This window comes from Pinus tabuliformis, chromosome 1_2 (assembly GCF_031772625.1).
Source record: "Pinus tabuliformis cultivar Carrire ecotype Pingquan chromosome 1_2, CPIR1, whole genome shotgun sequence".
Lineage (NCBI taxonomy): Eukaryota > Viridiplantae > Streptophyta > Pinopsida > Pinales > Pinaceae > Pinus > Pinus tabuliformis.
The window spans coordinates 1253905078-1253920920 of NC_142298.1; the positions used below are offsets into that span (position 1 = coordinate 1253905078).

At 37.8% G+C, this 15843-nt stretch overlaps 1 protein-coding gene across 1 annotated transcript; it reads right to left on the reverse strand.

Moving 5' to 3' along the window:
* Nucleotides 1-1462: 1462 nt before the first annotated feature.
* Nucleotides 1463-6856, reverse strand: LOC149210791 (GDP-mannose 3,5-epimerase 1-like). The gene is made up of 5 exons (XM_089394485.1): nucleotides 6249-6856; nucleotides 5754-5847; nucleotides 2069-2292; nucleotides 1731-1938; nucleotides 1463-1618 (listed from the first exon to the last, which is right to left on the reverse strand). The coding sequence occupies exons 1-5, from the start codon at nucleotides 6662-6664 to the stop codon at nucleotides 1463-1465; spliced, it is 1098 nt and encodes a 365-aa protein (XP_089250611.1). The 5' UTR covers nucleotides 6665-6856.
* Between the last annotated feature and the right edge of the window lie 8987 nt (nucleotides 6857-15843).

A 15843-nucleotide genomic window follows, 5' to 3' on the forward strand; every position in this document is an offset into this window, starting at 1 on the left:
TCTCCAAGTACAAGCGATATGAATTATACAATTGTATTTGCATGCAAGCTCTGTTATCATTGTTGTTAAAAGATGAACTGAAATCATCGTTAGAATTATGATTGGTTGAATAAAGGAGATTTTATTAAGGGAAGACTGTGTGGGTGCATTACAAACACTACCATACCTTGTACATTGGAAGTGTAAAACCAGCAAAATGTATAGTAAAATAGAGTAGAGGAATAAAATCACTTTTAGCCACACAATGAGTATACAAAGCCGTGATCATATGCGAGAGAATTGTGATGTAATTATGATCTATTTAATGAGAACGAGTAAACATTTTTTTTTGTGTGACTCTGTTTTCGAAGGGGTGTCCTTTGTTGCGTCCACAGGGAAGCTTAAATCCCTCGAACAGTCTAATGGGTTTTTAGTAAAGCACGTGATAACACTAAAGAAAGTGGGAATGGGGACTTGGGATTGCATCCCAAATAATGATGTGGAAGAGGGTGAGACAGTGAGCAAAGAAAATGGTTTAGTCATAATGATGTGGAAGAGGATAAGACAGTGAGCGAACAAAATGGTTTAGTCAAAATGGATGTTGTAGAAGAGTGGTGCATATAAGCTTACCACGTTTTTTATCTACTTTTTCTTCCCCTCATTATTGTGAGTGTTTCATTTTGTTTACAACTTCTGATATATTGAACTGATATATTGATTATGTTCAAGCATTTTTGTTTAGAATACTAAAGTGGTGTATTAGGTATATCCTTGATTTTTCCAATGTGGCTTGTGGTAGATGTTAAATGTTACTTTCGTTGATGAATTGGAAACAGAGTAGTTAATTAAAGTACTTATTAAAGAGATATGATACTCATGTACATGGGTTATAATTATATAATAGGAAAAAATTAGTATTATCGTAATTTTTTATTTATCATTTTTTATAGTCATTTATACTTGCTTAGCCATATAAATTAAATGGAAAATAATGATATGATATATCTCATATTGCCCAAAAAAATCATAAAAATTAACTAAAATATAACTTTATTTTAAATTATTTTAAGCATAATTACATCAAACGAACATATAACAAGAAAACATAGTAAAGCAATACTGACTAATAAGAGTTTAGTGCCATAAATAAAAATTAAATATGACATTTTTTATTGTATTGAAAAATAAAAATAGCACAACTACCTTTTAGATAAATTTCAACTTTCCGTTTAAATTAAATCCCTACCATCCATCAAAAAATATTAATAATTACATTAAAATTCTCAAAACCCTATTACCATTCCCAGATAAACAATAGAGAAAATTGAAACTTCCCAGATAAACAATAGAGAAAATTGAAACTTCCCAGATAAACAATAGAGAAAATTGAAAATTGCAGTCTCCAACTGCTAACCATCTTGGGAGCCTTATAAAAAAATGGCTTATTATTTATCCCCTTAACCAGAGATCTAGGTTTTGGTCTTCATTCCTTTCCATCAGGAGCACGAAGGGAACCTAGTTGAACAGGGGCTTGAGTGCCAACCACCTTGGAAGACCCATAGATGGAGAGATCAATTCCCTGAGCCTTTTCCTTCTCAATTTGTTCCTTGATCCAGAAATATGTAATTTTCAAGCCATCCTGCCAAAAACAAAAGGAAACAAATGTGACTCTGCATCTTTCTTTCCATGCACAAGGGAAAATGCATTGCAAGGAGTTTAACAATCTGAAAATCTAATGGCTAGAACCTTACCTTCAACTTCATGGTTGGCGCCCAGCCTAGCTTTTCCTTAATCAATGTATTGTCAGAATTCCGACCACGTACACCCTCTGGCCCAGGAATGTGATGTATTGGCAACATTTTATTCTCAAAGCTTGACACCATTTCAGCCATCTCATTCATGCTGACCATTTCATCACTGCCAATATTCACTGGCTCTCTGAAGTCTGATTTAGTCAACCTGGCATATCAAAATAAAGATTTCTGAGAAGAAACAAAGATGAATCTGAATAAACAGGTAGCGAGAATTAGATAGGTAGCGAGAATTAGATCCAAAACTGAATTTCAAAAGCCATTCCAAGTTTTGGTACCTTAAGACACCCTCCACACATTCGTCAATGAATGTAAAGGATCGTGTTTGCTCACCATCTCCCCACATTTCAAATCTAACAGTAGATGTGATTGTCTTCCTACAAAAGGCAGCAGGAGCCTTCTCACGGCCACCTCCTATCCGGCATTCTATACCAAAGTCCTTGGTGTAGTGTGTGCACAATTCTTCTGTGGCAAGCTTTTCCAAGCCATAGGCATCTTGAGGCTACAGAGCAATCAAATCATTAGTCTCTAAACAGTTTAAGTGAAAATGAGCTATAACAGCTTAATCCAGCATAAGACGATTCTTGTATCTGGGGAAACTTAAAACAGTAAACTCACACCATTTCATTCATTCATTTGCTCAATTACATCACATTTATATAGGAATAACACCTAACCACTCATAACTAATTCTGTTCAACCACCTACAACTAATTCAGTTCAACCACTCATAACTAAATCTATTTCTGCATTATTCTCACATCCTCCCTTAATGGAGAAATGGATTTTCTACCATACCTAACTGACTTCTAGAACTTGTACTGCATTATTCTCACATCCTCCCTTAATGGAGAAATGGATTTTCTACCATACCTAACTGACTTCTAGAACTTGTACTTTGAACATCTGTTGTATTCTCTAGATTGATCTAGCTACTACATTAACAGAGGGTAGTTGGAATTAATACCTTTCTACCACTCCCCCTTAATTCCAACTATATAACAAATATATACTATAGCACGATATACAAGAAACTATATTCTTAATCATGACGACTTAAACTTTAACGGAATTAATACCTTTCTACCACTCCCCCTTAATTCCAACTATATAACAAATATATACTATAGCACGATATACAAGAAACTATATTCTTAATCATGACGACTTAAACTTTAACTTGCCTGCTGGTCTAAGTCTCAACTAGGCTTACAACAAAACATTTCATTTTTGTCTTCTTATTAAAAGGTCCATGCTTGTTCCTTTTCCATTGCTGGTGCAGTTTCATCTTCACCTTTTTGGGTTTCCTTATGAAATTCCTTTGCTCCTTGCTTACATACTTAACGTCAACAACCTCTTTTGGATTGAGAGGCAATGCAAGATCTCGAACGAGGTAATTTAATTCATGTTCTCCCCACTTTCCATGGGGAACCAAAGAAGGAGTCACCAAAATGCAGTCATCGTTGAAAGTAGATCCAATAAAACTTCTAACAACTGGGCAAGTTTTAATCTCAGTAATTTCTTCAACAGTTGAAAGTAGATCCAATAAAACTTCTAACAACTGGGCAAGTTTTAATCTCAGTAATTTCTTCAACAGCGTGATCCTCAACAACATGAGTGATTTCTTCAGGGACATGATCTTCAACAACATGAAACTCTTTGTCAAGGGACTCAAAAACACTGCGAATCCCAAATGGGTTCATGAGAAAATGATCATTAAAAAGATCATTGTCTAAAATAATAGACATATCAGTTAGCTTTATCACCTGTCACAAACGGTGCTCACTAACAGCACTTACACGATTTTTGCCGGACCAACTGAAAAAGAATATGACCACGGCACAACAGTTTCTGCAAAGAACACAACAGTTTCTGCAAAGAATCACAGATGGTATCTATTGGAAGTTTCGTTAATGAAACCACGGCAACGCACAACGGCACAACGGTTTCTACACGCTCAACGGTTTCAGCAAAGAATTACCTCCACTGACCAAAGACCTCCACGCACAACGGCACAAGCACAACGGTTTCTGCAGCAAAGTTCTGGACGCACTCACACTTCACGTCGGGTTTACCACTAACACGCGCCAGCAAAGTTCTGGACGCACTCACGATCCACGGCAGAGTGGAATGGTTGCAACGGGCCTCGACAGCACCAGCACAAGACGCTTCTCGACGGACAGCACCTCACAAAGTTCTGGACGCACTCGAACGGTTCTTGATACGCACAACAGCAACTGCTACCCGAGTTCTTGACAGGGGTCTTGGCAGCACACCAGCAAGTGGATTCTGGACAGGGCGTTCTTGACAGCGTTCTGGACAACGACAGACAGCACCAGCAACGTTCTCACGGCAGATCTCGCTTCTTCTCAGCAACCAAATACGCATTTGTAAGTTTTGAAAAGACGCCAATCTCACTGGAATTTTCAAACAGAATTCTTGTAGCCATGACGAACAGCCAAAAACCGACTCGCTCTTCTTACAGAATTCAGCCTGTTTCAAGCTGCAAAAGTACAGGCCGTAACGGAGTGTCGAACCCAAAGCCAAAAGATGCAGAGCAATATCAACGCAGAGTAGAAACCCACACCAAACTGACCAATCATGCTAACATCAGCACCGGCTGCAAGAGCTTCCGCTTCCATAAACTCTTTCGTGCCAGATTGTGAGGATCAGCGTCCTGCAGATTCAAGGGCGCTGGTACCCGCTGCTTCCAAACGAAAAGAGGGCCACAACTACAGTTCTCACTGCAACAGCAACTGCTCACGGCAGACAGCAGAGTTCACTGCTTCACGGCTTTGACTCCAAACCGGACGCCTCTCTGAACAACGAAAATATCTCAGAAAAGAAAAAAAAACTCAGTTAACTGTCTCGCGCTCTTCACCGTTTGGCTCTTCACCGACCGTTCCAGACTTGGCTCTTCACTCCACGTTTATCTCCAACAAAAAACTCACAACAGCTTAACGCACACAGCAACGGTTACGCAATTGTGTAACTGGCTCAGATTTACAGAGTCAAACACGCTGAAATATGTATTAGGACACGAAGCGCACTTTACAAGAGGAGTCAAGCCTATAGCTACCCGGCTCGAATTCAATGTGTTAGCAAAAAAAAAATCGGATCCAAGAAATTCAGTACCAATGAATTGACGAGTCTCCCGCTCCCGTGGACAAGATCTTTCTCCCGCTCCCGTGGACAAGATCTTCGCAGGCCTCCCGTGGACAAGATTTGCAGGCTCCGATTTCAATACCTTATACTGCGCACACTCTAATGGCAGAGACATTCACTGCCCGTGAAGAGGAGAGAGGCGCAGACAGAAGGTAGCTCTGATAACAACTTAAAACAGTAAACTCACACCATTTCATTCATTTGCTCAATTACATCACATTTATATAGGAATAACACCTAACCACTCATAACTAATTCTGTTCAACCACCTACAACTAATTCAGTTCAACCACTCATAACTAAATCTATTTCTGCATTATTCTCACAGGGAAGCAGGCTGGATCTAACAATTGTAGTACAGGAATCACAAGCTAGTAACTAACAAATCAGTTCCTATGATAAACCAGGTCCTATGGAGTTACATCACTTCTCCAAGTTACAGAGGCCCCGATATATCTAGAGTGTACCACTGGCAAATCAGAGTGTCCTACTTCAGAGGTGTACTCTTACAGTAACCTTCTGAATTTTCAATTAGCTAAACGTAACCTTGAAATCAGTCAGGACTACCGTAAACGCTTTTCATCAAACATCCAGCCTCTTCCTAAACAAATTTCAGTACTCAGCTCTTACATTTCCGGCCTCTTCCTAAACAAATTTCTGTACACAGCTACTACATTTCCAGCCTCTTCTTAAACAAATTTCAGTATCAGCTCTTACATTGCCTTTTGACCCAAAATTCTATGCGAAATAGCACCGAATAGCATTACCAGAGTATTAAAGCAATATATGGCTACATACCTCAGCTGGCCAAGCATCAGACTCCTTCAAGCTCACATTGGTCTCCAATTGTTTGAATTCGGGATAAATGCATGCACTAGAAGCATAGAAAAACCTGCAGAGAAACAAACAGATTATAACAAAATATGCCATGTCGAGCGACGGAACAAACTGTGACCATGAGAGTAAAATGGTTATGTTTTTTGAAGAAATAATTTGATGTTCGGTCGGACTAAAATATATTATCTGCACTACCGATTGCATTGTAATTTCAAGTTTCAATAATAAGATTCTGTGGAGAGCATTAAAAGGAATTAAATTATTTGAAGTGTACATAGTCTTGTATTCTAGAATAGTGCTTTTGCACTTCTAAGAAGTTATCATACTTGACTTAGTGCTTGATAGGGAGAAGTTTAAAATGGATCTAAATTGACATAATCATAAGCAATAACAAAAACAGACATCAACCAGAAATGAAATGGAAAGCCAATGTGCAGAAACAAACCAAGGTCTCACCTTTTAACACCATTGATTCGCGCAGCTTCAAGCATGTTGAAACTGATCATGGTGTTGTTGTACATGATAACGGAGTGATTAGACTGTATGAATCCCATACCACCCATATCTGCGGTCAAGTTGAAAACATGGTCGACTCCTTTCGTAACAGCCAAGCAATTGTCCATAACTCTCAGATCGACGAGATGGAATTCATTGCAGAACATATCCTCAGTCATGTGCTCGTTCTTCTTCCAATCAGAGGCAATAATGTAATGCCCTTCAGATTTCAATCTCCGGGCAATATGGGAGGCAATGAACCCACCAGCTCCAGTGATGGAAATTTTCAATTTTTCACTTGGCCAGTATAGCTCTCTATCCAGATTCTCATAGGTGTATTCTCCATAGGTCATTCCATCAGCTCCAATGCTTCCCATGGTGCTCAGTGAAAGGAGGATATACAAGAAGTCTGCAATAACACATCCAGAGTAAGATATCACTCCATGTTGAAATAAATGGCAGCCAAGAAGAAAACCATATTAGGAATGTCCAAGAAAGCACTTGGATTCATAACCCGCAATGCAAAAGTAGATCAGAACTACTGAAATTCAATGGAATTCTTGGTCTAAAATGGAGAAGAAGCACTCCTGACCATGACCCAATGGGCTCTGGACAAAAGAAAATTGCAAATACTCAAATCCATCGGCCGATGAGGTTAAACCGATAGAATTCAGAGAAACACGTTCCAAAGAGGGAAAATATGATTAAATCCTTGTAGAACTCATAAAATCCAGAGACAAAAACACAAGTTCATGGTTCCATGGGCAGGCAACAGCCTAAACCTCGTAGAATTTTGAGAAATCCATCAGTAAACTTAAGAAAGAAGCAATTTAGTTCAAATATGGATAAAATTCACAGAAAGCGGACTTTCAAAATTATATATAATCTATGTTGCACCGGACCCGTCCCCTTCCCCAATAGAGTCATGTACTTTGTGTCTCCGCATTCTAGGGATTTTTGGACTCTTAGGAAACGTCTCCAAACGGTTGGGGATTCTACTAGGGACTTGGGGACTTGTTAGTCGTTTCCAAGATATTTCGAACAGATTTCAGGAATGTTCTGGACAGATTTCAGGGATGTTTTTGGCAGATTTCAGAGATGTTTTTGGGAAAGTTTTAGGGATAATCCAAGCACAGAGCTTCAGTTTTGACAATCATGGACATTGATGATTGGACAATAGGATCATTTTTCCCATTCATTTTCTTTTGGAATGCATTGAATCTAACCTGTGAGCTCTGGTGTGTTTGTCCAAACTTCTGTCTTCTGCATTTTTTATCAATTATGATTATAAAAATGTACTTAGACACCTAGAAGTTATTAGTGGTGCTGCCTGAATCTACACCCTATCATATATATCTACACCATATCATATATCTTGCGAGTAAGAAACTGACGCAATTACCAATTCGTGAAATATTCACTTTAGCCAAGAAACCAGAAATCTATGAAGAACTCGGACCAATACACCCATCAATATATAGGGAATTTGAATGCTGATCTGTGGTGAAATATTTGAGCACCCCCGATTCTTTCGGTGTTTTTTATGTCTAAAGAAGGACCCTACGTAGTACGGAGCACGTTTTTACCATTAAAAGAATTTAAACTAATAGAACTTGTCAGAATTTTACTATTAAAAGAATTAAAACTAATAAAATTGGTCAAAATTAAAACTGGTTATAAATAGAACAGAAGTTGTCAAAAGTTATGGCAAAAATAAATAGAACTAGAAGTCGTCTTAACAAAAAAGCTATGACAAAACAACAGCCTCTCTAGACTCTCTAGACATGGGACAGTTATGCTAGTGTTTTAAAGTGAAGTGAAGGGAAGGATGGAAATTATATATATATATATATATATATTATTTATATAGTTGTTTAACTAATAAATAAAATACAATTTTTTTGATCTTAATCATACATATAATGATATTTATATTGGGCATTTTTTAATGACATGTTTCATAATTTTTTCATTTAATTTTAACATAATATGCATAATTATTATATATTGTGAATTTTGAATTTTTATATACTTATTAATTAAATTTATATATATTTCACATTCATATATTTAAAAATATTTCTTTTTTTAATTATATATTTATATTTCAGTTATAGTTGTACCAGATTCAAAAGTGCAAAGCACACTTGGAACATCATGAAAGATAAAGAAGACTGCTAAATTGCTCAATAGGGTAAGATTATATATCTTACAAAATATTAATAAGCAATTGAATATTATTTTAGAAACTTGGGATGCTATTTTTTATGTGAGGAATCTCTCACAATGAATTCCCCCTTTACATAGTATTTACAAAGGATTTAGAACATAATCAACATATTTTTGAAAATAATTTAAATATTCATTACACCTATCTCAAGTTTGAATGGATTCCAAAGAAATCTATGAGGACTACCCTTCAACCTAATGATAAAACAGGTTAAAGCAAGGTGGTTCACCAAAATACAAATGTTGCAAGACTAAATTGCTAAGTGTAAAAAAAATTAATGATAAAAGAAGCATTGCTTTCTTTAAATCAATTAAATTTGTTGAAGATATTGAGGAACCATGATTAATAAAAGACGATATGCTAATACCCGATGATTAATTAGGGATGGAAGTGAGCATAATTAGAGCTTCATGGGCCAATGAGTTTGATAATCTCATTGATTTTCCAAGGGAAGAGATTAAACAGTGGTTCATTACTTTTGTGAATGATAATGAAGATCATCAGATAAAAATTAAACTATCAGACTCAAAATTTAAAGAAATAGAGGAAGAAATATTTTCACTCAGAGTAAAACAAGATATTATAGTTCCACTCGTGAGAAAAAGTATATGCAAGATTGGCTTAAAAGATATTTAATAGAAATTCTTAATCCATAATAACCACCAAAGGTGCTTACATCAAGACAATTCAAAGCCAAGGTATATGCTCGAGGACTTGGAGATGCAAAGGGAGATAAATCATTCCATTAACCATTCCTCTGCAAAATTCCTTTCTTTCACTCTAGACTCTGACCATTTTGCTTTATTAAGTGTATTTTTCATTTATAAAGTCGATCCTTGATTGCATTCTCTTTTCTTCCATGCTACTATTACTATTTAATTTGGTCAACAAGAGCCTCGCCCCAATTTGTTTAGGAAAAATGGATTTCCTTTCATTGTTAAGCGACATAAACATCGTATTGTGCCATAGGAACACGCTTTACTAGAACTTCGACTTCAATTTGCAATAATTTTAACTATCACACAAAACTATTCCATGAGTTACATAATATTTGTGGCTTCAAGACTTTCTATAAGCATAAGATCTAATATATGTTTCTCCTATGCATCTTATGATTCTAAGTGAATGAAATTATTTAAAGATCTCTGAAATTCTAGGTCATAATTATTTTCCCATCTATGAATATTGTTTGAAACCTATGTTCCTCATTGTATGAAAGGATGGGTGTGATAGAATGAATTTAATTATTTGATAGGTTATTTTTTTACTTTGATTTATCTATTATTTGTTATGTTTCACCACCTATGCCACTCACAGTTGTAGATTGTTGAATGCTATATTTATTTATTTGAATAAAAAAATATATTGAATATCTGAGCGAGAAAGAAGAGTACTACCTTTAAATACACATAAAGGGAATCTTAAATATTTCCTAGGAGGTTGACTCTTGTCCTCGATAGGAAAAGATATCAATGGGCACTAGGTGACATGCATTGGTTTCTCACTATAGATATTATTTGATGGAAGAAAGTGGATTTTAGAGTGTTAGCCCAACAAGGCACCCATACATGCTTATTATTAGATTCTATGGGAGCATTGATTCATAATACATTACACAAAAATATATGAGTAGTTCATTGCTCCCACATAAAAGAAGCTTCTATGAACCTGCAAGATGCATAATATAAAATTCCATGTAGGCAATCGATGAAGTGGGTAATTAGAATGTCACAAATCTAGGAAACTACATTAAGAATTTTTGAGCCACCAAACCACCCACCTATCACCTGAATTCATCCCTAATAATCCAGCTTTACAAAAGGTGGCATACCAAATAATCCTGCACAAAGTTGGGGCATCACTTGCCCACAACAAGAAAGTGTTATGGCCCCCATTTCCCTTTTATATGGGGGCTCATGGGATCAAATATGTATGAGAAGTAGTAGAAAAAGGTTAAAGCCCTAGCCACATTTCATTGTGGAGAAGAAAGGCTCAAAATCCATGATCCATTGCATATAATCAACTACCACTATGACACCTTATCGAAATGGCTTTAGCAAAATGAAGAGTGGAAGGAGGAAGAAGTGCATGGAAGAGGCACATCTATGGATGAAATGGATTTCAGAATGAGAAGTAGAAACTATGAAAGTAGATATAAGAGGAAGGAATAGATATAGGGGAAGAGAGAAAGAAGAGAGAGCAAAAAAGGAGCGACTAGCAAGAGAATTAGCATCCACAAAAGAAAGACTAGACCAATAGGCAGGAGCATTAAGGCCTAAGAAAGAAGTTGAGTAAAGGAAAAAAATGAAGAATTAAGATTAATGAGAGAGCAAGAAGCAAGAAAAACGGTGGAAGAGGAGGCTAAAAGGAAGAGAGAGGAGGAAGGAAGGATCTAGAGATTCTAAACCTATGGACACTGATACCTCCTATCCCAAAGTTATATGCAACACTCTAGTTACATCCAAAAAAGGGGAGGATTTCCCTCTGGGTGAGCATGGATTGATGAAATTTACCCTTTCTAAGTCGATTGTAATCACACTCTTGAATTCTTTCATTATGACAAAATAAATGGTAAAATAGTTAAGTAGTTGCATATGGAAATACAACTACTAGGAGTTCTTGGATTCATGGTTTCCAATGAGACACCACTAATGCGTTGAAGAATGTAACTAGTGTCAGTCTTCATAATTGTATTTGAGGCAGATTCAGCTCACATCCATTCCGAAGTCGAAAGGGCTAACAGCTTCATTGAGCGCATTCAACACATCCGCCAGCAAGTACATGATATATTTGACAAAGCCAATGCTAAGTACAAGTAGCGCCATGATCAGCATCAAGTGTCGCACAACTTCTAGGTGGGCGACAATGTTTGGCTACATTTACAGAAGGAGCGCCTCGCTGGACCTCATCGCAAGCTTCGCTCGCTCCACTATGGGCCATACACCATCATCAAGGTTGTTGGTGACAATTCCTTCGAGCTCTGCATCCAACTGTTCCTTGGTATGCACCTAGTGTTTAATGTAGACTGCCTTCGTCCATACTTTACACCATTGTTGGACACCTATGACATTGTAGAACAACTCACACCAACATAGCTCAACCCTGACTGCATGGAACGGGCCACAATTGATCAAGTCATGGATACATAGATCAAGAACACTCGCCAAGAGACTATACAACTATATCGAGTTGTGTTGTAGCGGCTACAACCACCCTCCAAAATTTTAGGCTGCACCCAATTTCGGAGCCTCCCTTGAGAGTTTCACTTGATGGTTGTGCACATTCAGGTTCACTACCTGAGCTTGTGTGAATCTTCACACCGACCTTGCTTGATCATTTCACCCAAGTTTCGCATGTTGATGTCAATGTCATGCTTGCGACCATATTTTGGTTATACTTAGGGTCTTTGCTCTGTGTGTACTTGTTGTGTTCACTATGTAAACATTTGTCGCACTCACAAACGGAGTCACATACACTGTCATGCAAGTGTCATCACGGTCAACCAACGATCAATCACAAGTGCGTTTCAAGGAAAACTAGTGTCTATTTTATCTGCTAGTCCACTATGACGGATAGCTATCTTAGAAACAAACAATTCAAAGTAACTTGTGTTTTCCATTATGGATGATAGATAAGGGAGAAGCAGAGAGCACCAACCTCAATCTTTCACTTGGCTCCTTGCTTGTTTCCTCTCTCCTTTGATAGAGCTTACCACTCCTTTCTCACTTGTCCCGCTTTAAAGAACACCTATAGAGAAAAAGCAACAGAAAACCATCAAAGCATAGAGATCTATAATACCATAAACAATGCAGAATCAGAAGTACATTAACCTTACAATTGCATTCACCGTTACAAGATTTACAAGTACACAAGTATATGGAGGAAAACTCAAATAACTTTATTGATAGTAGAAGTAGAAGAGAGGATTACAACCCAACTGTCTGATCCAGCATCATCCTCCCAGCATGAAAGCCCTCTTCACCTCATGAAAATCAAGATCACCCAACAATGCAATGTTTCAAAGAGAAACCAATAGTACTTCCTTACAAATTACAAAATTCCAGCCTCTGGATCTCTAGGATGAGGGATCCATTTATAGATATTTGTAGAGGGGTGAGTCAGCTTCTGGGTTTTTTATTAGTGTCATTTCACTGATATTTCTTCGTTCCACTTGGAGATTTCATGATCTCTTACTCATCCCTGGGCGAATTCAGAGAGGCAAGTGTCACATGAGAAGTTTCTAGAAGATTCTTTGGGTTTCCACTTAGCAAACTATCTCTACCATATGTCTACTCTCTCCCATCGCACCCTACAGAAGGCTCTTTCAGTATGCATCACACTTGGCTAGTGTAACAACTAGTATGCATCACACCCTTAGCACTGAGTAGTCTGTATGGTCCAGTTTTGACCAGTTCTGAGTGGATTTTCAAGGAGAACTTCTAGAAAATGATGTAATCAGTTGACCTTGATCTTTTAGAGTGTGGAACAACACTTTTAGGGGTTTAAGAGCCTTTGGTTTATCAACATATGTGATTGGGGTTGTAGTGCCCAAATATGTCTATAACAGTTTCCCCCTAAAGCATGAGGTCATAAATCTTCTGTTGTCGGGTGAAATGATTTATCATGAGGATCCGAGGTTTTTCGAACTGGAAGGTGACCTGTATAAAATACAATACAATACATTATCTTCAAATTATTTTCATGATCTAGCTGAGGCGGGCATTCCCATGCTCAGCTTTATAAATTCATTTTCATGTACATATTATAGACAACCGTCTATGTTGCAGACTGGTGATTCTTGTAGAGCCATCATCCCTTAGCTCAGATGATCATCTGTGCAACTATGGTGTACATTTGATGTCTTTATTTTCCTGAATATATCGCAGCCTATATGGATGAAACTAGATCTGGGGTCTTCAAACTCGTTCAATCTTCACCCGATGTACAAGTCGATCCATGTGAAAAGATGTTCTGAAGTCGAACATGGAAAGACATCGCCTGATTACCAGCCAATGATGTAAGTCGTTAATAGGCACAAGAGGAATCATTGATAATGATAATGACCCTCAAGGTACTACAGTACAATTCACGTGGTGTGAATATGTGAGTCGATGTTGAACACCATGCAAAATCTTTCGGTCGAAGTCCATTGATGTAAACCTGTCACCGGAAGTGAGAAACTTGCCATTGAGGCATGCAAGATTCAAAGTCCTGAAAGGGTTGTTCCTAAGTCAACTTCTTGGATAATGAGCTGATGTCAACAAGAAGTGACCCGTTGTAGGAGGGCCTTAATGAATCCCACATCTACGACACGAAATGAAGAAAATGATTTTCTGGAGGTGAAAACGATCTGATGATACGAGGTTCAGGAATGACGGTCATGAAAAATGGAGGGTGAAGGCATTGCAGTGGATGAGGCGTTGGTTGGGTTGGTGAATTCTCTGAATGACTTCTCTTGAACATATCGGCGACACTAAGATGGATTTGTAGCATTAACCCCATGGATGGTACGGAGGACCAATGGTGATGGTGAACGAAATAACCCAACCCGACTCAATCATGGTGATGGAGTGAAAATGTCATGTTCAAGAGCGACTTGCTACCAATGAAGTTCTTCAAGTTTTCTTCCCTTTTTCCTCAATCATTGTTGACCAGTACCTCTTTATTTTTGTCAAGCTTGAGGAGGATAACATATGCTTGTTCTATAATTTTCCCTTTGGGCAAACCTGTCACTATGTTTTAGCGAGCCTAGTGATAGTGAAATTCGCTCTTGTCCAGATGGACAAGTTTGTCGCTATTGTTTTAACAAGTTTAACGACAAAGACAACTCGGTCCTTTTCATGTTTAGAGAGTCTGAAAAGAGATGGAAAGGAAACTCCAGTAGTCCTTTTTCATGGAATAATCCCTTAAGTCCGAAAAAGTATAAAATAATATGAAAGGGATGACTTTTCAATAGTTTTAGTGAGCCGAAACAGACAAGCGCTCGATCTTTTTGTGTAATGATCCCTCAGGTCCAAAAATATTAAAATGTAGAGGAGGGATGGTGCTTTCCTTTACTTTAACGAGCTGGAAAGGCCAGTAGCTCGGCAATCTTTTCATATTTTACGACTCTAAAAAGAGCTTAAAAGAGACTCGTTTTTTAGGAACGAGTGATGTATCCGGGTAGCAACTAGTTCTAGGTAAGTTTGGAACTTCTCAAACACGACAGTGTAACGAGGGTGGCTAATAGAATCACTCGTCACTGCTGTTCCTCAAAAGGGTAAACAATCAAGTGGTGGCATATGATCGACTAAAAGAGTGGAGGTGACGGTAAGAACACGACCAAGGCTCAAAATGCTGATAACTATGTGATCACAATGGTTATTTACCAAGGGTGGATTCATTTTTTAATGAGCTTGAATCTTTTAGAAACTATGCTCAGTGGTGGGTTTATTTTTTAACAAGCTTGAACCCTGCGGTAACATTGCTCATGATAATAGTCAGAGACATTCAATTTACCATTAACACTGTATTCTTTCAACGGTCTTACAACCTATTCAATTACTCCATCAAATTGATTAGAAATGCAAATACATGCTTGAAAAATGAGTTAAAAACTAACATCTTATTTGAATTACGTGAATAGTAACATAAAATCAGTTTTACCTCTCATTTTACCATTTCATTCAAATTTGGGATTGTTGGAGCTTTGGAAGTGCTTTCCCCCTTGAATTTCATCAGCTGATTTCAGGAGATCCAGTGGACTATTTTCTGCACCGTTTGGACTAGGTAGGAGCTAACCCTGAGCTCTTCAATTGCATTCCTTCCTTTTCTGATTCTGAGCAAATTTTCCTGTTCTTCTAGGCCCCAGGGGTTTGAACAATTCGTTCTCTCCCCATCGCACCTAGTATGCATTGAAAAGTGCGATGCATACTCAGCTGGCCATTGGCTAGTCAATATGCATCTCACCCTGTACACAGGTAGGGTGCGATGGGAGCAGGAGGGAAAGTTTATGCAATGTTTTCTCATGAAATTTTTGCCCGTTTTTGCCCAAATCAGGATCCTAGTTCAACTCTTGTTTGTGTTTCAGAGATTCATCGGATCAAGATGGTTGTTACATGGCGTGAACGTGAGCATGAAGAAGAGGACATGATTGCCTTACATGATTCGGGTACAGTTACTGCATTGTGAAACTATGGCTTTCTCAAATTCTTCCGCATATCCAGCATGACGCAACAAATAAATTTGTTGCAATATCTTCTCGATGCATGGGATTCGACCAATCAAGTGTTCCAGATTAGAGGCAAATCCATTCCTTTGACAGTTGAGGATATCTACTTTTTGACT

Coding starts and splice junctions, on each gene's coding strand:
- LOC149210791 (XM_089394485.1), bottom strand. CDS start 6,664: ATGGGAAGCATTGGAGCTGATGGAATGACCTATGGAGAATACACCTAT. Junction 5,848..6,248: donor CGAATCAATGGTGTTAAAAG/GTGAGACCTTGG, acceptor GTTTCTCTGCAG/GTTTTTCTATGCTTCTAGTG. Junction 1,939..2,068: donor TGTGTGGAGGGTGTCTTAAG/GTACCAAAACTT, acceptor TTGATATGCCAG/GTTGACTAAATCAGACTTCA.